General features: G+C 47.0%; 1 protein-coding gene across 1 annotated transcript in view; it reads left to right on the forward strand.

The window, feature by feature from the left end:
- The window catches only part of LOC144151356 (proclotting enzyme-like), a 73,945-nt gene extending 52,182 nt beyond the window's left edge, over nucleotides 1-21,763 (forward strand). The window contains exons 10-13 of the mRNA XM_077682377.1: nucleotides 381-472; nucleotides 7,438-7,682; nucleotides 15,487-15,620; nucleotides 21,537-21,763. Of these exons, the coding sequence (XP_077538503.1) occupies nucleotides 381-472; nucleotides 7,438-7,682; nucleotides 15,487-15,620; nucleotides 21,537-21,728 (663 nt within the window). The 3' untranslated portion in view covers nucleotides 21,729-21,763. The remainder of the gene's footprint in view (nucleotides 1-380; nucleotides 473-7,437; nucleotides 7,683-15,486; nucleotides 15,621-21,536) is intronic.
- The last annotated feature ends 3,669 nt before the right edge of the window (nucleotides 21,764-25,432 follow it).

Below are 25,432 nucleotides of genomic sequence, written 5' to 3' on the forward strand. Positions count from 1 at the left end.
CTCATCATTGTGCAAAGTGACGTTAAAAATGATTGATCCTTGGGCCACAATGAGGAGGTTGACGAGAATATAGGCAGGACTGGTTTGTGAGGCTTACTCGCGCGGCTCCTATAGGTCTGCCCTGATCGTTCTCTTCAGGCAAGCGCAGTTATTTTGTTATGTAATGAGCAATGTTGTATTTGCGCGTACGGGAAATTGTTACCAGCTTTTACACTTGCTAGTTTGATTATATCGCGTTTTTGTTTTTCTGAGAAGTCATGTATAAAAAAGCGTGGTTTCATTTGAATAAATAGTTGGAAGTTGGCGACTGTGTCTGTCGTATCTTGTCTTCGTCCTCGCTTGTTTAGCGCCGCACGTGTTTTTCCTTTGTTCTGGTGCAGGTGGCCATCTTCGACCACTACAGCCAGTTCATCTGCGTGGGTAGCCTGATATCTCACACCCATGTGCTCACTGCTGCTCACTGTTGCGAAAAGTAAGTTCTGATCATCATTTTATAAAAATGATCAGTTTTAGGCGCCCCAACACAAAGGTTTATAGATGTTTTAGAGGTATTCATTTAACTATTGTGAGTGTTCACCAGCAGCGTTGCGTCTTCTCGGGTAATGCACTTGGTACATGAAGAATATAAGGCGTACAAACAGACAACGCAAAGGGTACTAAGTCGGAAATGGGTCAAAATAAATGTGTAGAGGTGCACAGAAGTAGAATGTAAACAAAGAAGAAAAAAAAAGACTTCTAAACAAGAGTTTGTAAACCGTGTGTACAGTATGCATAACTGAACATAGATAAGCATGGGTGGAGGGGTCTTTTTAATGTAAGACGAACAACAGAGCGAAGGCTGCAGATAAGGCCACTCCACAATACGCGTAATCAAGATATCATATTTCTCACAGAGCGCCTAAAGGAAACTCAGTCATTGCAAAAATGTCATTAGAATGAAAAAAAAAACCGGCTGTTAAACGCCTGTTGGCATCGGTTAGCTGGTGCCAGGCTCAGAGTTCTATATACGTGAAAGCTGCCATGCGGGCGCAGTGGTCTGCTTGGCACCGCAGATGAGCTGCGCTCACGAGACAAGGGCAGTCAAAGTTTGAATAAATACACTTGAAAAGAAAAATCGTGCCACGCCTGGAGCGCCACGGTAGATAGCTCATCCATATTCGAAAGCTTGAGAAGCACGCCATGCGCATAATGGCTCCTTGGTGAGTAACGGCTAAATACGATTTTTGTGAAGCGCTTCGGAATTCGAGTTCCGTGGCGCGGAGAGGAAATTGACACTTGAAAAGGACTTGCATGCCCGGTGGCGTAGCTCCGACAGGTGCGAAGGCGGGAGCTTCGCAGTTGGCCGACGCCCGACAACTTGAGACTGTGTTTATAAAGCCCGTACATCATCTGCTGGACAATCCTATTGGCGTGGTTTCAATGTAAGACCATATTTAAAGTGATTAAAATATGTATAATAAATACATAATTACGATTATGCATTTATTTTAATATATTATTATGAGAGAAATAATAATTATTTATAAATATTATATGTTATAATATAAAATATATTATATTATAACCCTTAATACATTAACTGATAGTAATATACGTTACACGTTGCGGGCGAATGATTGAACCATACGTACTGTCAAGAACAACCAAAATAAAATACTTATTCATAAAAAATCATTCGTGTATTCCGAGAATTGTGGCATAATTGCTATCACTTTCCCACCCACCGCGGCCGATTTTCTGACGGAGGCGAAAAGCAAAAACGCCCTTGTGTTCGAAATTTCGGCGCACGGTAAAGACCCCCTGCAGGTGGTCAAAATTAATCTGGAGCCCTCCACTAGGGTGCGCGTCATAACCTGTGCAGTTTGGGCGCGTTTAACACCATAATCAAGCAATCAATCAGAATTGGTATCATTGCTTGAAATTTTCTGTTTGTCTACAATAAAGTAAATGAGACTTAAAGAAATATAGAACTGTAGAACAAATATAAGCATATGTATATGCTTAACAAACATGGAATCAAAAAAGATAAAGGTAAAGAACTACATAAATCTAAAACAAACCAAGGATTGCATGCAGCGGGTATAATAAATGTGAAAAGCACGAATCAAACAAGCTTCGGGGTGGACGTTTTATTTTAAAGTCGCTTTCTTATCCAGGAATCTTTTCTCCAGACTTGCACATGTGCGACAATTACGTACAAATCTTAACGCCGCGTGTACTGCGGGTAATTGCACCAAAATTAGTCACACAAAAATGCCTGATAATGTACACTTGTGGTGAAAAAAGTAAGATTATATTTTGATCAGGGCATTAAAAATGTCACTTGCAAGAAAGCGTACATTTATACAGAGAGCCCGCTCTACATAATGCGAATCTTCCTGGATATTCTCTGTGGCGGCACCGCTCGTGCGGCACAATGACCCATTTTTATAGCTGTGGCAATAGATGGCGTTCCCACACGAACGGTACCGAAGCAGCGTATTCGCAGGTAAATTCGTACGATGCACAACGGTAGAACAGGCTTTAGGCGCTTAGAACCTGAGAGAGGAGTGCGCGGTAATCCCGCCCCGCCCGATTACTTGCAAGCCGGCCGAGGCTTTCGGGAACAGGACAGGAGGTAGGACAGTGATTCTAGGCACTATAACAGTGGGATGACGCAGCCGAGCGAGCGCCCGCCATGCGCGCTCGTAGTCTCGTAGGTCCGGGTGGAGAAAAAATAACTACGGCAAAAAAATTACTGCAAACTCTTTAAAAGAGGACTCATGAAAGCAAGCAAGAATGCCCTGCAGGAAACAAGATTCACACACACTAAGGCATGGTACCCGCGGCTTCGCCCGCGAATCTCCTATTGTTTGTCCTGAGCTGCGAGTCTCCGTCGCGGCGCGGATTGCGAGCTCGCAGAACACCCCCGAGGATGAAGCCTTGGATACGCGTTTGGCATGCCAGGAGGGAAATGGGCCCCCAAGGGGGAGTAGGTGCGCTTTCCGGGGAGGGTTCCTGGGGTTTTAGACAAAATCCGAAGATGGTTTCCGGCGCAGGCGGTTTCCTTCGTCGTTGTGCATGACAGCCCGGCAAAATTTCGGCGGAGGGGGTAGAAGGAGGACTCAAGAAGCACCCCCCCCCCCCCTCGCTACGCCCGGCCACTTCCTCACCATCACCATCTATGTACGCCCACTGCAGGGAAAAGGCCTCTCCCATTATTCTCCAATTATCCCGGTCCTGTGCTAACTGCGACCGATGTATCCCCGCAAACTTCTTGATCTCATCTGCCCATTTAACTTTCTGCCACCCCCTTCCAAGCTTGCCGTCTCTAGGGATCCAGCCTGTTACACTTAATGACCGACGGTTATCTTGCCTTCTCATTACATGCCCTGCCCACGTACATTTCTTCTTGATTTATACTAATATGTCCTTATTAGCAGAAATTAGTAGTGGCCCCGGCCACTTATACCGGAACAAAATCGGAGCATCGGGCATGCCATTTCTAAGCCCTTATTCAAGTCCCAGCTATGAATCACAGAACCTACGCCTATACTAAATATCTAGGCTAGTCGCCTCTGTGCTCTCTTTTGCTCGGCGACTTCAACGTGCCCCACACCTCCTGGGGATACATCAGAGATACGAAGAAAGGAGCACTACTGGTGAAACACACCACCGCCAATCAGTACGTGCTGCACAACGACCTCCATGAGCCCACACGTCACGGGAACTCGGTAGAGCGCGATACGTCCCCCGACCTGACGTTCTCCACTGCAGGACTACACATCCGATGGTACAACACACAAGAACATCTTGGTAGTGATCATAACATGATCCTAATAGACATCGACTTTGCACCACCTCGTATCAAGTGGAGGCGACAACAACTCACCGACTGGGACAAAGTCAGAGCCACCCGCTCGCAAGTCTCAGCAAAAGACATCACAGAGTGGACCGATCAGCTCAAACGGGCGTGGAAAAAATTTACGCAATATCCAGTACAATACGAAGGGGAACCCGCTGCAGACAAACATTTACTTCACTGCTGGCAAGCTCGGCATAGCCCAACGAAACGCTGGAAAAGGAACAAAACGAATCGCTCACTCCGTAATCGTATCAACAAACTGAACAATTACATTCATCAATATACTTCAAAATTATTAGCGCAGCAATGGTCGGATCTTTGCGACAGCCTTCAAGGAACGCTTAGTATGAAGAAGACATGGCAGCTACTTAGACACCTGCTCAATCCAGCAATTTCCAAGAGAGTGGGCACTCAGAAAATAGCCCAACTGGTCAATGAACACGAAGAGCCTCAAAACCTCTTTACAGAAATCCGGCAAAAACATATTCCACCAATGGCCTCCCCCAAGTATGTAGACTATCAAGGTCCTGAAAACGAATACATGGATGCACCCTTCATAATGAATGAACTCAAAGCGGCCATCAACACCTGCAAAGGCTTCAAAACCCCGGGGCCTGATCAGATCACCACTCCAGCCCTCCGTAACCTTAGCGATGCCTATCAGGAATTTCTCCTAGAAAAAATTAATGACGTTTGGGCAGGCAAAATTCCGCTCCCCGAGGAGTGGAAAACGGGCCAGATGGTCTTCATACCAAAGCCCGGAAAACCCATCACCACCACAAACCTCAGACCCATCACTCTAACCTCCAATGCGGGAAAACTATTAGAGAGGATGGCTCTTAGACGACTTCAGGACCACCTGGAAGACGCTCACCACCTCCCATACAATTTACTTGGCTTTCGGCCCAAACTGTCGACCCAGGACGCCCTGCTGGCCCTATATGAAGACGTCACAAAGGATCCCAGCTCGGCGCAACTCAAAGCCATCGTGGCAGTGGACCTACAGAAAGCCTTCGATACCATAGCCCACGATGCAATTCTACGCGAATTGGAGGCTACAAAATGTGGGCCAAAGATGTATAACTACATCCGGGACTTCCTCAAGGAACGCAAACTGACCCTGCGGGTAGGAGACCACCAAACGCCTACTATCCCACACCCACAACGAGGAATTCCCCAAGGAGCAGTGATCTCCCCGACACTGTTCACGTTGGCCACGCTAAGAATACACAGAGCCTTGAAGAATATACCCGACCTCCAACACCTCATATATGCGGACGACATCACGATTTGGACCTCGAAAGGCTCCCCAGGACAAATTCAAGACACTCTACAAACAGCCCTTCTCGCCATCAGCTCAGCCGCCAAAGAAATCGGTCTTCAATGCAGCCCTGAAAAGTCCCAACTCCTCCCAGTTCACCACCCACGTTGGAATCCTCCAAGTATTCAACTGCACTTAGACAACCAACCCATCCAAACCAGCAAGGAGATTAAGATACTGGGACTACACATCCAAAGCAATGGCAAAGCAGACTCTGCGGTAGCGCATATATTAAGACAAGGAGCGCAATTACTCAGTGTCTGCAGAAGAATTGCAAATCGAAACCACGGCCTGAAGGAAGCTGATCTACTAAAACTACAGGATGCTGTTATTATCTCCCGAATTAGATACGCGCTACCATACTGCACTCTCACAAATCAACATCACGAGAGGATTAACGCTCTCATTCGAAAGACGACTAAATTTGCTTTACGTGTTCCTATCTGCACGGCGAACACCCACATAGAGAACACGGGGCTCTATGTTACGTGCAAGGAAATCATCGCGGCCCATCGGCACAATCAACTAATACGGCTTCGGAAGACCAAACCAGGCAGGGAATTATTAAGTTCTTTGGGATTTTCCGCTCATCAGGCAATCACGGCAAACCTAGCCATTCCCCGCGAAGACCATGCCCGCATCACTGTAGCACCAATACCTAGGCACATGGCGGCTCGCAAAAACGACGAAAGACGACAAATCCGAGCCAAATATTTTTCGAAAAAGATCACTAGAGCCCTTGATGAAAAACATGTTTTCACGGATGCGGCATGCCACCCTACTAAGAACATCTGGGCCTGGGCAGTAAGTACGTGCGAGGCTCGCTTCTCCTCCTCCGACATATGCCCCTGCCTTAACAGCACAGAAGCAGAAACCTACGCTATCGGAAAAGCCATTGTCCACCATGCATCCCCACACAGTCCCCTTAACATCTATACTGACTCACAAGAAGCATGCACCCGCATACTACACAATAACATTCCACTTAGCGCACACAGCCTCTTTCAAAACATCAAAGGAGACGTAAGGATTTACTGGGTGCCTGGTCATGCCGGGCTGCAGGGCAATGAAGGAGTCAACCAGCTCGCCCGTGACACCGCTCTCCGGGCTCCCTGCAGCCGCAGCCAACCCCAGGAACCTACGCCCCCGAAACCCATTACTCTTCAAGACCTCCGCCATCACCCTAACTCGTACGTTCGCCCACATCCACAACTATCGAAACACGAACAAGTACTTTTTAGGCAAGCGCAAATGGGTACCCTCTTAACCCCAGCCAGAGTGGCCCTCTACAACGGAACGCCAACCCCCAGCTGCCCAAAGTGCTTCAAGGCCCTCAATCAAGACCACATCTTCAAAGGATGCAGCCCGTTCCCCGGAGGGAGAGCAGCACTCCAATCACCAGCCCTAAACGACCAACGCCGCCTTGCAGATTTCGTAAAGAAATTTGTTAGAGGTGCCCTGAACTGAGGGTACCTAACCCGGTTGGTAGTTTCGCAATAAAGCTTTATGCATTCATTCTTTCTTGCCCATATGCGCGAAGGGGCCCTTGTTTTTGCGGGCGCGCGATTTTTTGTAGTTGATGCCTTCCTGTCTGAGGCCCATTTTTACGAGTTCAACCGTGGTACCACGTCTTAGTCTTAAAAACGTGTGTCATTTCGGCACATTGCAATTGCATGCGTAATGGCGTTTCGCACTCCAACCACCATGAATGCAACGCAACCCACTTATCACTTTTTTTAAGAAGGGGGGGGGGGGGGGCGCTTTAACTTTATCCGGAATAAGTTGATATGTTGACATTGACTGCGCCCGGATCGATTGGATTAAATCTCACTTCCTTGTGGATGAATATTCCGCTAAACACTGGCTATTATAAGCCCAGAAAACAGCTTATAAAGCAGAAAACAGACTACTCAAAACGGTTCTTTATTCGCGTGATTGGAAACAAGGTCGAAGCCTATAGCTGTAAGAATGTGTTTTGGTGGGCCGGAAACATCATATCGAGAAAATGATCCATGCATCTCACTAGATCAATTTTATGTGGCCTTAAGTTGCCTGCCGATGTTCGGTTTAAGGGCTGACCGCTTGTTATGACAGGTAATTGCGCAAATAGCGCCTAAGCGCTTTTGATGAGCACAATTTACGATTTATCTATGTATGGCGAAGTTTGCGTTTTTGAGAAAGCTATACTGTGCTGAGAAAATTATTGGTACTGAAATACGTCGTAACGACTTGTATTTACCTTGTGCTCCCAATTTTTCTTCCCGCACACCAGCCAGAAGGAGCTGAGAGTCAAGACCGGTGTTCACCGCCTCACTGAAGGTCCCTTCATCAGGGTTGAGTACTGTGCCATGCATCATGCCTACATGAAGCGCAACTTGGTGAACGACGTCGCCGTGCTCGTCCTGGCGGAAAGCGTCCCGTTCAACGACTTCCAGCGGCCCATATGCCTTCCGATCGACGCCGAGGACATGGCAGGCCGCGAGGGGAGGATTGCCGGATGGGGTCGCGAATCGTACGGTAAGTGCCTTGGAAGAATCTGTGGTCACGGTTAGTGCTAAAACTGAGCGAATTTTATGCCCGTCACTTCTGGTGGGTATTTGTGGATCCTGTCTTAAGATACACTCCAAATGGGGTGGTGGCCAACAAAAATGTTGCATTAGACATGACCAAACTTTGCAGGTCTGTCTTGCAGTGCGCAGTAAAAAGCGGCAAACAAACATGAAATGGTTGATGACCCATCCTGTAGAGTATGCACGTCTAAATGACCAGCGAAGCTGAGGGGAAAGCACCACTGAGTTATTATAGGCTATGTACAGATTAAGAACGTCAAACAGTACGCAGGACTGTCTGCAAATACGCCTTAGAACTATGTTGCGAGCGACCTCCAAAGATAACGTTCTTGCGATCTTTCAATGACGAAAGATCACGTGCTTGAATCATCACGTGCTTGACGGACTATTTTTCAGATTACGTTACAGATTTCGCAATTTTAAAATGTGAACGATGTCCTCCAAATAGGAACACAAACTTTTCAGAGCCTGACGCTGCTTTGAGGGGCTAGTCCATGGTCCTAAAATAGTCTTCAGAGTTACCGGCCCTTGTTCTAGGCGTTCAGTATTTTAAAAAAAAACGTGATCTTTGTGCCAAGTAGGCCGTGTAGCCATCGAATCAACTCTGATCAGCGATGTTGCCTTATGCGCTTCATTTGTAAGTACCTGTGAACAAATCGCAAAGCTCGGAGGCTCAAATTATGATCATTATGCTGTCGAAAATCTCAAATGAGAAGCCCCCCTACCCTCTCCTGATACACAAAACCGCGCTGCGAGCACCAGCGTGCCTGCGTCCCGGGCATAGGTCGGCAGGCTCACTCTTGAGTGCCATCACACACCACCCACTCACCACTCATGAGTGAGTGGTGAGTGAGCCTCGCCATCGTTTCGGACTGGCGAGTGTGAGTGCGAGTGAGTGGGAGCTCCACGCGCAGTGAGCCCCGCTCACCACTCGCGTGTGCAAGCGCCACTCGCCATGAGCCCCGCTGACCACTCGCGAGTGCACTCGCGCTAGTCGGGCCATTCGCGGGCATTACCGCGCTGATCGCCACTATTTCGCTTGTACAGTCGGCCAAGTCTGTAACTAGCGTCCGCGAGCTGCGAATTTTCAGTCTTACGACGCTCTTAGGAAAGAACGGCGTACCAGACGATGAGAGAGAGAGAGAGAGAGAGAGAGAGAGATAGAGAGATAGAGAGAGAGAGAGAGAGAGAGAGAGAGAGAGAGAGAGAGAGAGAGAGAGAGAGGGAGGGAGGGAGGGAGGGAGGGAGGGAGGGAGGGAGGATGGAGGGGGGAGAAAACTTTATTGGGAATAGATATGGAGCTGCCCAGCGCCTCCTCCCACTGTTCGTTGCTGGTGATTGGGGGGAAAGGATCTTGAGGGAATTCCCACATGCAATGGGTGAGCGATGCATACGCACCACAAAGGGGACATTCAGGAGAGGGGAATAATAATAATAATAATAATCAATCAATCAATCAATCAATCAATCAATCAATCAATCAATCAATCAATCAATCAATCAATCAGTCAATCAATCAATCAATCAATCAATCAATCAATCAATCAATCAATCAATCATTTATTTAACGTGCCCAGGAACAACCCAGAGGTCTTGATGCTGGCGCACAAAAAAAGAAAAAAAAATAATAATAATACGTTTATTTCATCATCATTACATCATGACAGAGGCCCGCAGTAAAAGCTGCAAAAGCTCAAAAGAAAGCTCCAGTAAACGCTCCAAAAAACAGCTTGACTGAAGCTGCTGACCCCTAACTTGGCGAACAGCAAGAATCAAGATGAGGAAAAAAACAAAAAAAAAAAACAAATGTACACAACACCAATACACAGGAACACTGGGATAACATTTCTAAGCCTTGTTACAACCCACTACAGAAAAGTAAAAGAGAAAGAAAAGAAAAAAATGAAAAAAGAAGATGCACAGTGAAACAAAAAGTTAGGAATAAAAAGCTGCAATAGCTTGTATTTGCACAAAAACAACAGAAGACATTCAAAGGAAGTACACTTTTTCAAAGTACATTTTGAAGTACACTTTTTCAAAGTACACATATTCAAAGGAAGTACACAAAGGAAGTACACGAAGAGATAACATAAATTATGAAAGAAAAAATGATAACTCTCTATTTGTGAATCTTTCAAGGGGTGTGCTTTTAGCTCCGAAGCTATTTAGCAGTCGCGGAAGCTTGTTTTCCACGGTTTGCGTGCCATAACTTGTTCGGTATGTTTGAACGTCATATAAATCTGTATTTCTTGTTCTGCTTATATGTTTTCGCGGCTCTGGCAAAGCAATCTTACGAAGTAGAAATGTACTATATTAATTTCACGCATGAAGGAATGACACAGACGATGGTCATATAGTTTAGTTACAGGCACAATTTTGTGCTTTGCAAAAAGTTCGATTGTTGTGTGCCACCGAGGAAGGTTTTCCATTACGCGTAAGAAGCTCTTTTGTAGGCATGCAATTTGTGTAAGTTTTCTTGTGTCGTAGTGCCCCAAACTAAGTGACAGTAGTTTAGGTGAGAATAAAATAAAGACTGGTAGATTAGGATCATCACGTTCGGCGGCAGCATCTCGCGGTTTCTGTGAACAATGCCTATTACCTGCGACAGTTTGCTACCAAGATAGGTTACATGGTCGTCCCAGGACAGTTCTTGATTTATCATAACGCCTAATATATTTTAATCGATGGCACTATTTCTAGGGGAGTACGCTGAAAACATATATCTCTTGTTAATGTGATTTTTTTTGTTTTTTTCCTCTAAAGATGACGACTTTCGTTTTTGAACTATTTATCTGTAATGCGTTCTTTCGTGTCCAGTTATCAAGTTTGTCTAGTGCGTCATTTGCTTGTTCTGTCAATTCGCCTGTATTATCTCCAGCTAGAAATATGCTCGTGTCGTCTGCGTAACATACAATTTTCGCGAAGGGTATAGCATGCACAATATCATTGATAAACATGTTAAAAAGAAACGGGCCCAAAATACTGCCTTGTGGGACGCCACACTTATGACGGGTGAATGTGATAGAGAAGGGATCTCGCTGGGAAGGCTCCCGTTTGAAGGAGTCTCTATACTTTATGCTGTGAAGAGATGCATGGGCTGGTGGGTAGAGGCGACGGGAGAGACAGCTCTGTGATGTCGTTAAAAGTTATTAGTTTGTTTCTGGTGGACCTGGTGCCATGGTGGGGCAAGGGGTTCATGCCGGCCCGGTGTGTAAGCTCTCGGGCCGCCATGTGTACCGCCTCATTCCCTTCTAGCCCTGCACGGACAGGGGCACAGACGAGTTCCACCGAGGTAATGGGTGGATTTTGAGGGAGAATTTGGGCCTGTTTGCAACTTGGCCTCCTTCATCTGCCGCTGACGAGTGAAAAGTCGCCGATCCCGAACGCTACTGTATACTCGGTGTTGGCTATTCGTCGCAGGAGCCGCTCGCTGTGATGGTTGTTAATGGCGGGTTGCTTTGAGCTTCGGAAATACCATCGTCACTGAGCTCCCGTGATGGGGACCCTAAAAATAATTCTCTGCTAGAGTGATGATTTGGGAATATGATTTGGATGAACCTCTGACACCGTAATGCACTGATACTATTTCCTTTCATAACCCATGGAGAGTTTGCTGCACACACTCGTGGGCGAGCGGTGACGAGTGGTGAGTGCAAGGGTGAGTGGTGACGGCGAATGGCGAGCGCGAGTGAGTGCGAGCGGTGACGGCGAGCGGTGAGCGTGGGCGCAAGTGAGTGCGAGTGGTCACGGCGAGTAGTGAGCGTGAGTGCGAGCGAGTGCGAGTGGTGAGGGCGACTGCTGATCGTGAGTGTGAGTGAGGGCGTGGGTGAAAATATATTTTTCTGTGGGAACTTGACTAAGTGGCGCCCAGTTTGGCCGAGGTATAATGGTCCCCGGTGCAGCTCAGTTGCACAAAAATCACCTAATGCCGCCAGTCCAGCGGGGGTGATGCGCCCCTGCGTTCCGTTGGGTGGGGGGTTCAATGTAGCGAGCCACGCCCGATGAGAGGTATCAGAAGTGTCGAATCGCGCTGTGGCAGATCATAATACAGACAATACTTACATATCGACAGCTATAACTCCGTAGAGCGATTGGAATTAAATTACCAACCCCAATTTAAAGAGCTATTCGCAGTGGCTTCCGTTGAACCGGCTTCCCTCTCACCAAGATTGGGGCGGTAGTTAATTTCATAAGCGCTTGTTTAAATTTATAGGTTGGTTTCAAAGCCGTTCAGTTTCTTTTTGAACCTGTTTCTCCTGAATTTATTTATTAAGGATAGCTCCTCGATCCCATTTCATTGATTTGTTTTCTCAAAGTTCTGTACACTACTTTTTCATGTATTCTACTAGGTAACAACATTCTTTTTCACAGAAGTGTAGAGTGTGACCTTCAGCGATGTCAATGAGCCACGATCCCACGTCGCTCACATTCGGCTACGCTGCGCTGGAGTGCGTGATTGCTGCTGAAAATACTTCGTACGAGTAAACTGTTTTTGCTTTTTGTTATAAGTCAACTCCCATCAATTAAATGACCAGTATATAGTTCATGGTGACATCCAGAAAAATAATTAAGAGTTCTAATATCACTGCAAGAAGGTACACTTCGGGAAGCGCACTTTTAGGTTTCATGCGATTTGAGTTGTAGCGCGTCATGATAGCCTGAAACCCTGATACCCTTTGGGTATTTCAAATCACGAACACAGTAAACACACCAGAGTTGCGCGAAACGGAGATGATGCCGGGACGGAAACGTCCGGCGGAGTAGAGGAGGTGCTTTAGGTAGCACATTGCTTATAAGACATTATGTGCCCTGCGTTATCAGCACGCGTAGTAGAAAACACGGATGTACAATGCAAAAAAAATTACAAGTTTATCGTAATTGAGTTATAAAGCTACTGGTTTTTTTCCCTCAGTGAAGCCGCTCAATTACGTAGCTGTTGTCGGAGTTATAGTCGAGGAAAAAATAATATTACGTTCACTCATTTTTTAAACAAAGGCATGGTGGTAATAAGGCGTTAGAAATAAAACGATGTATTCAACAATACTCTTATATGTATATAAGCTATGGTTATTCTGGCTACTATTCCGCACATAAATAGGGCTGATTGGTAAGGACGCATAACATTTGCACTGAGGTAAAATAACACAGAATTACGATCAAGAATACGCTTAATAAATAAGCACGGTTTTTTTCCTGGAAACTGTCACGACGCTCACGTGTTGCTGCCCAGAACGCGCGTTCGAACTTGTTTTTGTACCGAAAAGCCCGAGTAGCGAAACACCTTGTACCGAATAGGCCGTACCGAAACGCACTCAACCGAAACGCTATGTACCGAAAAGACCGAAGCTGGCAAACGAAATTGTTAGTGTGCGATTAACCACTCAGATAATTTCATATGCCTATGAAGCAACTGAGCAACTGTACTTTTGCGTGGGATCAACATACATATACTTGAAAGAAAAACTAACATATGGCTGAAACATTGGTGCTTAGAAAAAATGAATACACTCCTTCTAAGGAAAACGAAGACGTTACGGAACTATAGTCTTGATCTTTAGCGAGCAAAAGTACACCGAGTTGAGGCCTATAAAAAGACTCGTTTGATTTCTTAACTCGCCTTAGTCGCGTCAAGAGATCCAACAAGTCAGAAGGATAATAGTGGACCTCTCGACTCGTTGGGCCTTTTGACTCACCTTATCCGCTTCAAAAGGTCGAACATGAGTCAAAACACCCAACGAGCCAAGAGATCCAACGAGTCAAAAGGTCCACATGGAGTCGTCAAGAGATCCAATGAGTCAAAAGATCCAACGAGTCAAGATATTCAATTTTGGACTTTTTACTCGTTGGATCTTCTGAATCTGCATATCTTGACTCAGAATCCTGAGACTCGGCCTATGTTAAATGTTGGTTTGCGCAGTGCGAGTGTTATATCGTTCATTTCTCCCCAAGATTTTTCAGGGTTGCAACCACTGGGAATTTTGTCACTTTCGTTGGAATGAACTTCACACAGTATCAAGAGCGCTTTGAAGAGTATTTTGTTCATCTGTTTTCTAATTACTCATAGCCGCAGGGTTTTGTTCGAAGTATGAAGTTGCGTGCTGAACGCCTACTGTTCTTACCGGATATTTTAATTAAATTCAGTTTTATTTCCCAAAAGCAACTGGATGGCTTCCTGGCTAAAAGCTGCTTGAGAATGCAGCTTGACGAAGGCACAGGAAGCTGTTACAAGGCATAGCAGACAAGATACATAAATACAGCTGGAATAATTCACGGTTTCACTTAACAAGTTTTACAAAATACGTCATAAGGCAGCAAATTCGGTGAATAAGAAAAAAGAAAGAAAGTTTATAACAGGGTCGCGAATAAGAACTGAAAGGTTTGGTTCATTCTCACATTGAAAATTTATATACACCATACATAATCACTATACGGGAAATACGTAAGCAAGAACAAACCTTATGTACAACACACTGCATTGGCACACCGCACATAACCAGCAGGCCAGAAACACAGATGCTAAATACAATGACTCAACACCCTGGATCTTTTGTTGGGTTACAATTGCACGATGTATGTTCGAGGCTGCCTCTTACTGTATCCAGTAGTTTCTTGGTGTTTGTTTAGTGTCAAGGGACTACTGTGAGCCAATGACTGGAACTCGCAATTCGTACGAAAGTGTGGTGCCACCCACATATCGGTGCAGGGCATTTTAACAGCTGATCAATATTTTAACGATGCCACAGAGGAGGGGTAATCAACAGTTTTATTTGATGAAAACTTAGGATTTCCAATAGCTGAAATTCATACATTTTATTAGCTCGTAGTAAAGTATGTAGTAGAAACGCTTCTCTCGTTGTATCTGTGCGTGTTAGATTTGATATTTGTCGGATAATTCTTTTCTGTATGGTGACAATCCTATTCATGTTAGTTTCAGTTGTTGTAGCCCAAACAAAATTCAAGTAATTTCGGTGCGAATGGAATAAGGCGTAGTAAATTAGAAGCTTTGTTTCTAGTGGAAGGATACTACGACAACGCGATAGTGGTCCTGTAACTTCCTACAACTTTTTGCTCAGAAAGTCGATGTCAATATCCCACTTTATGTTTGAAGAAAAATATACTCCGGGAATTTCGTGGTCCTTGACAGTGGAAATAGGATGGTGCTCATAATTTAGCTGATAAGAAGGGGATACTTGTTTGTCTCTAGTACGAAAGATGATGGCCCCGATTCGTTTGGATTAATTCTGAGTTTATTCATTTTGTACCATAACGATACTTTGTTGAGAACTTCAGTGCATTTTACAATGATGTTCTCTTCATAAGAACCATAAACAGTAAAAGTGGCATCGTAAGCGTAGATCATAAGTTTAACTTTGGTGTCAATCTGGACAATATTCTTGATATAAGAAATAATTGCAAACCGAGTACCGCATGAAAATGTACAAATGGCGATGTACGACGTTTAAAACCAGAGTAATTTAAGCAGGTACCAGGCTTTTTCTGTCGGTCTATTGGGTCTCGAGACCAGTGTTGCCAATTTTCTTACCTATATTTTGAAAGCTTGTGCGTAAGCTAGCAAAAATGTTGCTCCCCTTCGCTAGAGAACAGGTCAGCCACAACCTTACCCGCTTTTTTCTAACTGTAAAAATGCCTCCCCTGTGCTTGGCGGGAAGTGGCCTCTGTGTTCACGGGTGGCTTACCTGCGGTCAGGGAGGTACGTACGCTCGTTGAACATTTTCTCTGTACTTTTTCAGGCGGCCGTGACAGGCAGACGCCTAAGGAAGCTGCCGTCCCTTTCGTTGCACAACCGGAGTGTGCGGCAAAATATGGCGCCATTATTTTGGCGTCAAATATTTGCGCTGGGGGCGGCATGGAAGACGCCTGCCAGGTACGTCGGTTGTTTCAGTATTGCTGCGTTCTTGGCATAGCTTGCGTTGAGGTTTAACACAGTGAGAGTTTATTGCATGGACCAGGAAGTGTTTCTTAACTACCATTAACGTCCGTACATGCGCATAAAAGATGTATTAAAATACCGTGGCATTTAGTGTTTCGCCTTCCTCGCTGAGAGTAACATGCAGAAATTCTTATTGGTACGCAAAAATAAATTGGCTGGGCTCAATATTCTGTTCTGACGGCATATAGTTTGTTGTGAAACTTCGAATAAAAATAACCGCGCTCGAGCGTTAGCTTTCCGCCATTACTGAGCGGACAGCGCCAACTGGTCCACATTGTCGCAGTGCGGGCGGAAGGATCAGAGTATCGTCGCAATCGTGGACAAACGGCACAACGTTATAAATTACGGCGGTTTACAAGTGACGTACAGTAATCCCTTGTTATAACAAAGTCAGCGGGACGGCCAAAAATTTCGTTATAAGCAGTGTTTTCATATAAGCGAACACTTGAGAAAAGCTAAAGCATTTGAGCTTTAATGGCGCCACAGCTGTGGGGAATCAAAACACAATGTATTTCGTGAAGCAAAACTTGATTAAGGTGCAAAAATGGCAGTGAGTTTTGTCTGTTTCAAGCTCTTGGGGGGCGCGAGCTACCGCTGCTCTAATTTGTCCAAGCATTGCATGATGCTTCGGTCGCCGCACATAAAAGTGGCAGTGGCAGTGGCCACATTTATAGGGGCACGCGGGCGTCACGGAACGCTACGAGAGTTCCGCGCTCGAAAGCGCCGCAAACGCAGTGGCTCGAGATTGAGGTTGTATTTGTTGAGCCAAAAAACGATTAACCGCTCATTGTGGGTGCGCAGCGCAATCATGAAAACCGACCGGTTTTTCACTAGGCGCTTTGCATAATGACTGGGCAATTTTTTCCCGAGCTGTGCAGCCGTTACGTTTGCGACACAAGAGTTTTTTGCCGCCATGCCGACACTGCTGATTCTATGAAACCAGTGTCGGTGTTCGTGCACCATCTCGTCCACGCATTTACCAATGTCCAGGAACAAAATTAAATGGCCCTACCAGACATTTGGACTGTTTGTCTAATGTCGATGGGGCGAATCGAGCATGACCGGCTCGAGAAAATCGCCGGGGAAACACCAGCTTGCGTTGACCCGCCATATTCATAGCTTGACCCGCTCTGAGTCGCCGCCGTTCGGCGACGCCTCCGTTCGCCACTTCGCTCTAAGCGGGTCAAGCTCTTCGTGCTCTTCGATTAATGCGGCCTAAAATGCATGTCTCTGGGTTGGGACCAGAAAAAATTTCGAATAAAGCGAGTTCGTTATGACGAGGGATTACTGTACGTTCAGAATTACGTTAATTTAGCGAATGAAAAGTTGGCAACACTTTATTTTCGCCCGAGGTGACAAGAATGCTGGTAAATTCGTCACAAACTGCAGTTCCAACTTGTAATACATGTAGGCGTCTTCCGTCGAAGGCAGTGCAGCCAAGAAAGATTTGGCATCGTGTTGGAATATTTAGAACTGGTATTGCTCATTATCTGTGTTAAAGAATGACGTAGCATTTGTGAATGTTATGGAGTCACCTTCTCAAAGTGGCTCGAAGGGGGGGGGGGGATGTGATGTCTCGTGTACCTTTTCCCAGGTCAGGTGCTGTTGATTTGTAGATGGAACAAATTCTCCGTTGAAGTCTTGGTAGATAGGCCTAAGGCAGTATCGTATGCTTTGCGGAGCGCAACATTAGGTTTTCATTTTTAGGTTGTTTTTGAAGGTCCAATATGTTGTTCCATAAACGAACGAATGGCTTTACGTATGAATGGCTTGTAAAATGCGTAAGGCATTAGATTCTTGCATACCAATTTTTTTTGTGCGATACATAGCGTGTTGAGTGAATGAGTTTGTACAATGCTGCTTAAGCTGTGGAATCGTGCGGATATCCGATAGATTTCGGCCGACTGTGAGACCCAGGAAGCGGATAGATGAAAAATTTGGAACTGTTTTCCTTACCATGGAGAGCGCCTGATCAGGGATTCCTCGTTTGCGTTATTGCGCCGCCTTGATGCAGAAGTTATAGGGATGGTGAATTTTTTCAACGCACGCTTAAAGGGAAGCTGAGATGGGGTTTCTTCGGGGTATCGATGGTATCGCACTGCAACGGCTATTTATTGAACTAGTGTGTGACGCAGTAGTTCGGACTTGATTAAAGCAATTTTTTACGTGGGTAAAAGCAGCAGAAAGCTACAAAAACATGTTTCGTGTGTGTCTGTGCTTATACAGTGGCAGATATTTTTGTTGTACCGGGGCGTAAAGCAATTATACACCCGGCTCAACGCTCACCTGCTCTTGGCGGAAGGATACAGTAAGCGCAGGAGTAACGACGCGCGCGGCGCGAACGCTCAGCACTGCGCTTCTGGCAATACAGTTTCACCGGTTTTATTTCTGTTTTCTTAGCTGCTGTTCCGAAAACGATTTTGGGCACCCTTTTCTGTGTTTCGCGCGTAGCCTCGACGTTCTTTCAGTTATGAGGTTGTAGCGAACGCCGCGTAAGGAGCCCGTCGAACCGAGACGACTAAGAAGGAGGCTCCTTACGTATAGCGCAAGCCTACGGGCACGCCTGGATGACGCCGGGCACTGCTCACGAGGTGAACGCTCACGTGCGCTCACGTGCGCTGAATAAATTAGTTCGAGCCCAAACGCTGTCGTGGCTGGTTGCCTCTGCCCCGGTCGCCACACGCGAAAAAAAAACGTACGCATCCCGTGCTTGTGGCAACGAAAACTCGTGCCAAGGAGTTTAATTTCATTGCTTTTTATCAAGTCAGGATCGTAAGAAAATGTGGCTGAATGCGCTCGGCCTTCTGAACGAACCGTGTTGCCTTGTGTTCTCTGCGCACTTTACCGTTTCAAGTGTTACTGGAAACGAAAGTTTCCGTTTGTCGCTGAAAATTAAGCACATGTTTTAATTTGATTAGCCCTCCGTTTGCGGCTTCTGTATTCAAACTTTCCGGCTGGCGTAATGCAAGTAGCGACATCTGGCGAAACAGCCTCAAAGCAATCACACAAAAGTGCTTTCCAGGACTGTTTGCTACGCTTGAAAAAGCTTGAATCTTGAACACCTTAGAATAGACTCTCACAACACAATAACTTTCCTTTAAAATAGCCGTCGACCTCCCCGGTAGAGCTTTAAAAAAATATGCCGCACAATCTAGCGAGAACAATTATCACGAAATAACGCGCTAACCAGAATTCACGCCCCCGCTTAATATTCGGCATAAAAGGAGTAAAATATGTTGTAATAATTACGAACTAACCTATATTACCTTTCCCAGCATGATTTTGAAGGCTTAAGAGAGCTTTTCGAGTTCATAAACGCGTCTAAACCATTCAGGCGGGGTGACACTTAGCACGAGTAAAGGCGTAGATTTTGCTCGTCCATCTGAAAGAAATTGTCGACCATTTGTCGTAGTCATGAGCATCATTTAACGATATAGTATAAACAGCATCAACTAAGATTACATGTATGAAGCGCCGAGCGTAGGGCATTTGCTGTAATAAGACGCGACGGTGCACTTTGCCGGCGCAGGGAGTTATGTGGCGACGGTAAAACCTATGCCGATAAGTTACCATTTATGGCAACTCTGGTGCATGCACATTCCACTCCCGCCATAACGGCATACGCAGTACCTCCTTCTCAATGTTCGTAAGGACTGGAAAGCTAGCTAAAAAACAAGCGTTGTCGTCCCATGTGCGATCCACTTGCTGTAGTAAGCCTGGTAACGACGGCGCTTTACACAAACCGTCGACGTAGAAGCGAATTCAGGCAGCCAACCAAGAATTGCGTACTTCGCCTCCGACGATGGCGTACTGCTACGTCATAGCAAGTCACCGAGCCAACAAATAGTTCTGTCTTGTCGGATTAAGAAATTTTGTTAGCGTACGCGAATACACTTACTATTTTAAAGCAAAGCTTTCTACCTCTACCAGCCAACGGTTCTTTCGCGGCGTGCGGGACAATAAACTCCCAACGCGGCGGAGGCGGCAGCGGGGGAGGGGGGGGGGTGGCATTCTCCACTCGGAGGTTCCTCCTCGCTGGCGGGTGCGTCGCTGGTACGGCTTCGTTGGCTGCTTTAGCGACGGTTGTTTGGGGCCTGTTTTGGCGCAGCTTCGCGTCCATTGCATGCATCTTTCGCTCGGCTTGATTAGCTTGTCCGACAGCACCTCCTGAGTAAACCGCACCCGACGGAATTAAGTGGTCGTACGGCAAATATACGTTGAGGGTTGGTTTGCAGGCTGAGAAAACAAAATGTAGAGACCACATACAGACATCTGGCCGGTAGAGAAACGCTACCGTTTGCGCGCTGCTTGCCACGAATGGGACTCTGTTTTCTAAATTGGTGATTACCAATTCGGTTGTGTTTTAAGAAGTATTACGAAAGGCGAATGTAGCAACGGGTTCTGATAAATAGAAATTATAAAAGTTTCCTCATCTTTCTCGCAATTCTCAAACTTACTAAGCTAACTAGTTTAAATTGGTATAAATGGGAATCACTAAGCTCACATGCCGCATTGTTTCGGTGTCTGCGCAAGTGTCGCGCGGTGGTGTAGCCCCAAGCTAGCACGTCAGGATGGCTAGGTTCCGCTGTCTCACCCTTCAAAAGGCGCTCCTCTCCGTTTTCTCTCTCCCGACTCACGTCCGGGCTACAGCGGCGGCGTCCGCTGCTCTAGCCCGGCCGTGGCCGATGCTGCTGCTGCTTTCGGGACGCCGCCCCCGCGAATTCCAGGTAACGGCTGGCAGAATATCTGGTTTCACTCTTTGTAGAGCCACGTGTGTGAATTGAAGTGACGTCGCATGGGAAACTGTTGTGGGTGTCGTTTAAAGTTTGGATTGGAGCCAATTTTTTTTTTTGGACTTGCATGCCTCTAGGAGAAATAGACAGCAGATTTCTAACACAAACAAAACCACTTTGAAATCCATCTCAGGGGCCTTTTAAAGCCACTGGCGCTGAGACACGTACTTATTGATGGGCTTTTTCGATTGTGCTTTGCACAGATTTTGCTTTTTGTTGCACGGCAGTTTGTTTTTAGGCCCAGTAAGGAAAGTCCTCCGTGAAAAGTATGCGTCTTGGATGAAGAATATTTTTCAACAAGGGGGTGGAGTGGGAGGTCTTTCGTAGCGACGGTAAATAGAAGCAGTGATATCACGAAGTCTTGAGGGGCACCTTTAGTTGTGGCTTTGAATGTGTTGGAGCGCCACCATGTGATGCCGGTGGTTTCAGTACGACCAGTGGGGAAAGCCGCGACATAGGCGTAGATTCGCTGTCCGAATCGATGGGGGTTAGTCCTCGAACGCAGGCGTGATGGGGAACGTTGTCGAAGCCCCCTTGATGTCAAGGGTGAAGGTGCAGCGCCTCTGTGTAATGGTCAGTTAAAATCAAGAGTTGGATGGAAGCCCGTCTGGTTGAAAAAACACAACATACGACATAATACAACATAAAATACAACAAAGACGTTTCGGCTCCTGTACGGGAGCTTTGTTTCTGTAGCACGTGTTAAATGCGATTGGAGGGATTTCGCGGCTTCGCGCCCGTGCTTGACCGTTGCCTTCCACACCCCTTAATTCCGCATTGTTTAGCGCATTTCGCGAGTCAAAAATTGCAAACATTTCTTCTAATGAATCTTGTGCATATCACATTCAGGTTGTGCATAACTGGCGGCAAATGTATGCTAAGCGCAAATTTCAAATACATGTTTTGTGAAGAAGCAGACAATAAACTTTGTCTAATTCGAAAGGTATACCGCTTCTCAGTATCAATAGCACAGTAAGTTTATTAGAGAACCCATGCCTGAAGAAGGAATCTACACGCCATTCATTACAAATACGTCCCCACTTGGAATTTTACGCAGGGAGACAGCGGAGGCCCACTGATGTCGTTTTGGCACTCACCCGGCAAGGTCGTTCAGATAGGCATCGTTTCAACAGGCATAGGATGTGGCCGAAAGGGCCACCCGGGAATCTACACCAGGACTACGGAGTACCACGACTTTGTATACAACATCACAGGGCAGCAGTGGTGCTCTATACGACCACCCAAATGACAGAAAAAAATCGAATCAATAAAATGTTTACCCAAGTGCCTCCTACGCGTCAGTTCGTTACCTCTCCGCTTAGAAACTCTAATCTGAACCGCGCACTGAAAGCAAAGGACAGCAAATTTTAATCGTTCCAGTTGTTAATCGTTCAAGTGTTGACCAGTTCACTCTTCTCTGTGCAATGTTGGCCCTGATCATCTAATCATGAAAGGAGTTTAACTACTAATTTGCTAGTTTTTGATGCAAACTTGTTTTTGGAAGTGCTAAAAGTTTTGAAAGCTCTCTTGCTCTCTAACGAGTCACATAGCTGGTCAATGTCCCTGACCCCCCCCCTCCACCCCCCCTTCTGACGACAACGAGAGGGGCTCGCCACTCCTAAGCATTGTTCGTCTCATCTGCTCTGTTGCCACGCAACATCTTTGGTGGAGTGTGCGGAGCCATCCCAATCCTGGGACCATGCTCCCACCGTGTCGGCGTGGTGGTCGTGGTGGTGGTGGTGGTGGTTGTTGTTGTTGTGTGGGATCAGGCGGGGTTAGCCTGGCTGGGTATGCCGGCAATTACTCCGCCCAAGCTCTTCCTAATTAGTCTATGTTAGGGTTCTTTTACCACGAGTTTGCCAGTTCCGTCTCCTGAAGAAAGCTTAGTAAAAGGCGCGACACGTCTCCGCGCAGCATCCAATGTCCCCTTGGAAAGACGATGTGGTCCAGAGTGCTGTGTGGGGCTGCCAGCTTTCGGATCGCTGAGAGCATTGCAGCACACTCGACATCATGCTCTGGGCAACACATTACGTAGCGGTGTACATCCCCTATCACTGTACATGACGAACACAGAGGCGATCACACGAGGCACACCTTGAATAGCCATGTTGTGGTCTTCGCTGACCCTGTTCAAATGCGGTACAGCAATGTTGCCTCCGATCTTGTAAGTCCCTTTGTGCCGCAAGGCTGGTGATAGGGATTTCCCAAGGACTTGAAATTGTTCGATGACTGTTCTCCTGAAGTCGTTCCAGTGATTGGCGGAAACTTTATTAGTCGGTGTAAATTTCAGCGCATTCCGTGCCATCTGATGAGCGGTCTCCCAGCTTGCCCTTGACGCAATATGGGATGAAACCCATTGAAACCGCACTTGAAAACCCTTGCTGCTGAGTTCTTGTACAAGCCGTAAGGAACGCTGACAGTCCCTTTTCGTGGGGATCCCACGCTGCAAAAGTTGTAGTGCTGCTTTTGAATCACTCATAATTACAACTTCCTGCGGCTTATATGACTTAAGTTTCCTCAAAGCAGCCTCGATGGCAATGCACTCGGATTCGGTGGAGAACATTACATGTCGGCGTGGACGCTATCGTCGAGGGCATGCGGGACGTTTCGGGCAGCCCCGGCCCCGCCACGTCCAGAACCCCACCCATGCATCCATACCCGGTACCCAACTTGAGAGACCGAACGTATAAAGCCACCTTGCCGATACGAGCCGGCAATAGAGAGTTTTAGCAGTTCGTCTGCTCCGCCGTGTACGTAGTTGCCGTGTTGACCGGGACTCGTCTGGGCACTTGTGCATTCGTCGCGGTAGGGGTATTAGTTCCGCGGAGCGGCCCTCGCAATGCCCGTGCATTCACCACGGTGGGGTGCGCCTCCTCGCCCTTCCTCCTCGCAATTCCGGGCGGACGTGCGCAGTCGGGTCCCGGTAATCCCGGTAACTACGTACATGACGGAACAGACGGACTGCTAAAACTCTCTAATGTGCGCCCGCCCTCTCGTCCGACGTTGCTCTGAGTACCTTTGCCGCGATTCATTGTCCCTGGGAAAACTTCGCTGCTGAGGGGTAAGAGATTACCAATGCCATCATCGTCATCTGTAGCGGCGAGCGATATTCATCAGTGCATATTTTAACTGCATTGACCATCCGCATCGCAAGCCTCACCCTGGCTCGGTTTCGCCCAAGATGATCATCATCGGCCGGTTGACGATGTCACTAGACACGTAGTTGGTCAATGCCCAATAGCCCCATGGCCCAGCACTAACGACGAAGATGGAGCAGCGGGCGCACAGCCTGCGCGGGCTCTCTCATGACCGTCTTGAAAATATTGTCGGGGGGCCGGTCCTTCCACCACGTAACAATATTGTAAATAGATCACCCATCATTCTGAACCATTGTTCGTCCCATTTGTTTTGCCAGCACGTAACAAAACTGAGCAACTTGACTTCACCGATTGCCTTCAATTCCCGTCGGGTCCAGGGACCCATCAGATTTGGTATTGTAGGCCACTCTGTTCGTAGTCAGCCATGAACTTCTGGATTCTGCGGACACTGCTGCTAGTAGTTTTGCGTGAACCAAGTGCTCGAATTGCGTCCATTGAGTTTGTGTAAATTGTTATGTGTTCAAGAGGGCCGAGGGTACATAAATGTTTGCCTGAATGTTCAGTCAAGGCAAGCAGGATGGCCCTTAGCTAGGCTTGCCGGCTGGAAATTTTGGCAAAGCGCGAATGTGCATTTGCGCTTCGGTCATCGAGGCTGTACCAGCTGAGTGAGACGCAGTCATGTTCAACTGCGGCGTCTGTGTACATGCAGGGTACGACTTGCTAGAATGTCTCCGTCTATAGTTCTAGGAGGTGACCTTCCTTTTTCTTCGTCCTGGGTTGTCGCGACTGACATTTTTCGGCAGTGGCTTGCTCGTTGTCACAAGAATGGCCTCTCATTGCAGAACCGCCAGTTCATGCGGATGTCTGCCGGGAAGCTCGAAACCGGCTCTGAGAAGTAGTCTCCTGCCCGCATTGGTGCTGTCCAGGACCTGAAATTGCCCAATCCGTCTGTCTTTGGCTATGTCGTCAAGTAGCTTGCGCTTGTGCGTATAGAACGTCCTTGGCTGTGCATTTTGGTTACCCTGTAACGACGCGAAGAGCTTTACGATGCGGGATTTCAAGCTTCTGCAGTTTTTCTTTGTGAGGTAGGAATAGTCGATGCCGTACATTGTTTTGTAAACCAAGAGACCATTTAGAAGTGTGCGCAGAGAGCTCTCGTCAGTTCCCCATGATCTGGACGAGTCTTGTTTAATTAGGTGCGTTGTGCTCTTCCAGGTGAAGAAAAAGAACTGCTTCTTTTTAGCTTGCCTTGGCTTTCTTTCCCTGAATCCTCGGTCCGAAGCTTCTCGTTGCCGCTTGCATAACGAGGCAGCGTAAATAAACAACGGTCATGCAAAAGGACGCAAAATGACAGCAGTGCCCTTGAGTATTATTGCCCCATTAAAGGCCAACTGCACTCAAATTTCACCTCGACCAAATTTATTTTTAATGCGTAGTAAGTACCCCCAAATCAGCTGTGACACAAGTGGCAGCCCCGTAAAACGCCTCGTTAATCAGCCGTAAGCGTTTAAAAAAGCTCCGCCGCAGACCACACTGCACCTGCCGGCGGATCGCGTAAACAGCCATGACGCGCCTGTGACGTTCCAGCCGACGGGGGCTTTTTCCTCTGCTCAGCCACGCAGCCGGAGAACCGGTCGAGCTCGGCTGCGCACGTGCGCGCGTAGAGCTTGCGCGCAGACCTTCTCCCGAGCTGGTGACCGTCCAGCCGCTCGCTGGACGGCTGCAACGTCACTGCGATGGCCGCGCTCTGCTCGGTTTCGGTTTCAAAATCGCCGATTTTTGCTGGCCGCTTGCGGCGTCCACGCGCGTATTTCAGCTGTTGTATTTTGCATGTTGCTTTCTTTTTAAGCAGACT

Source organism: Haemaphysalis longicornis, unplaced genomic scaffold, assembly GCF_048455015.1.
Source record: "Haemaphysalis longicornis isolate Haplotype H1 unplaced genomic scaffold, Haemaphysalis longicornis Haplotype H1 scaffold_9, whole genome shotgun sequence".
Classification (NCBI taxonomy): Eukaryota; Metazoa; Arthropoda; class Arachnida; order Ixodida; family Ixodidae; genus Haemaphysalis; species Haemaphysalis longicornis.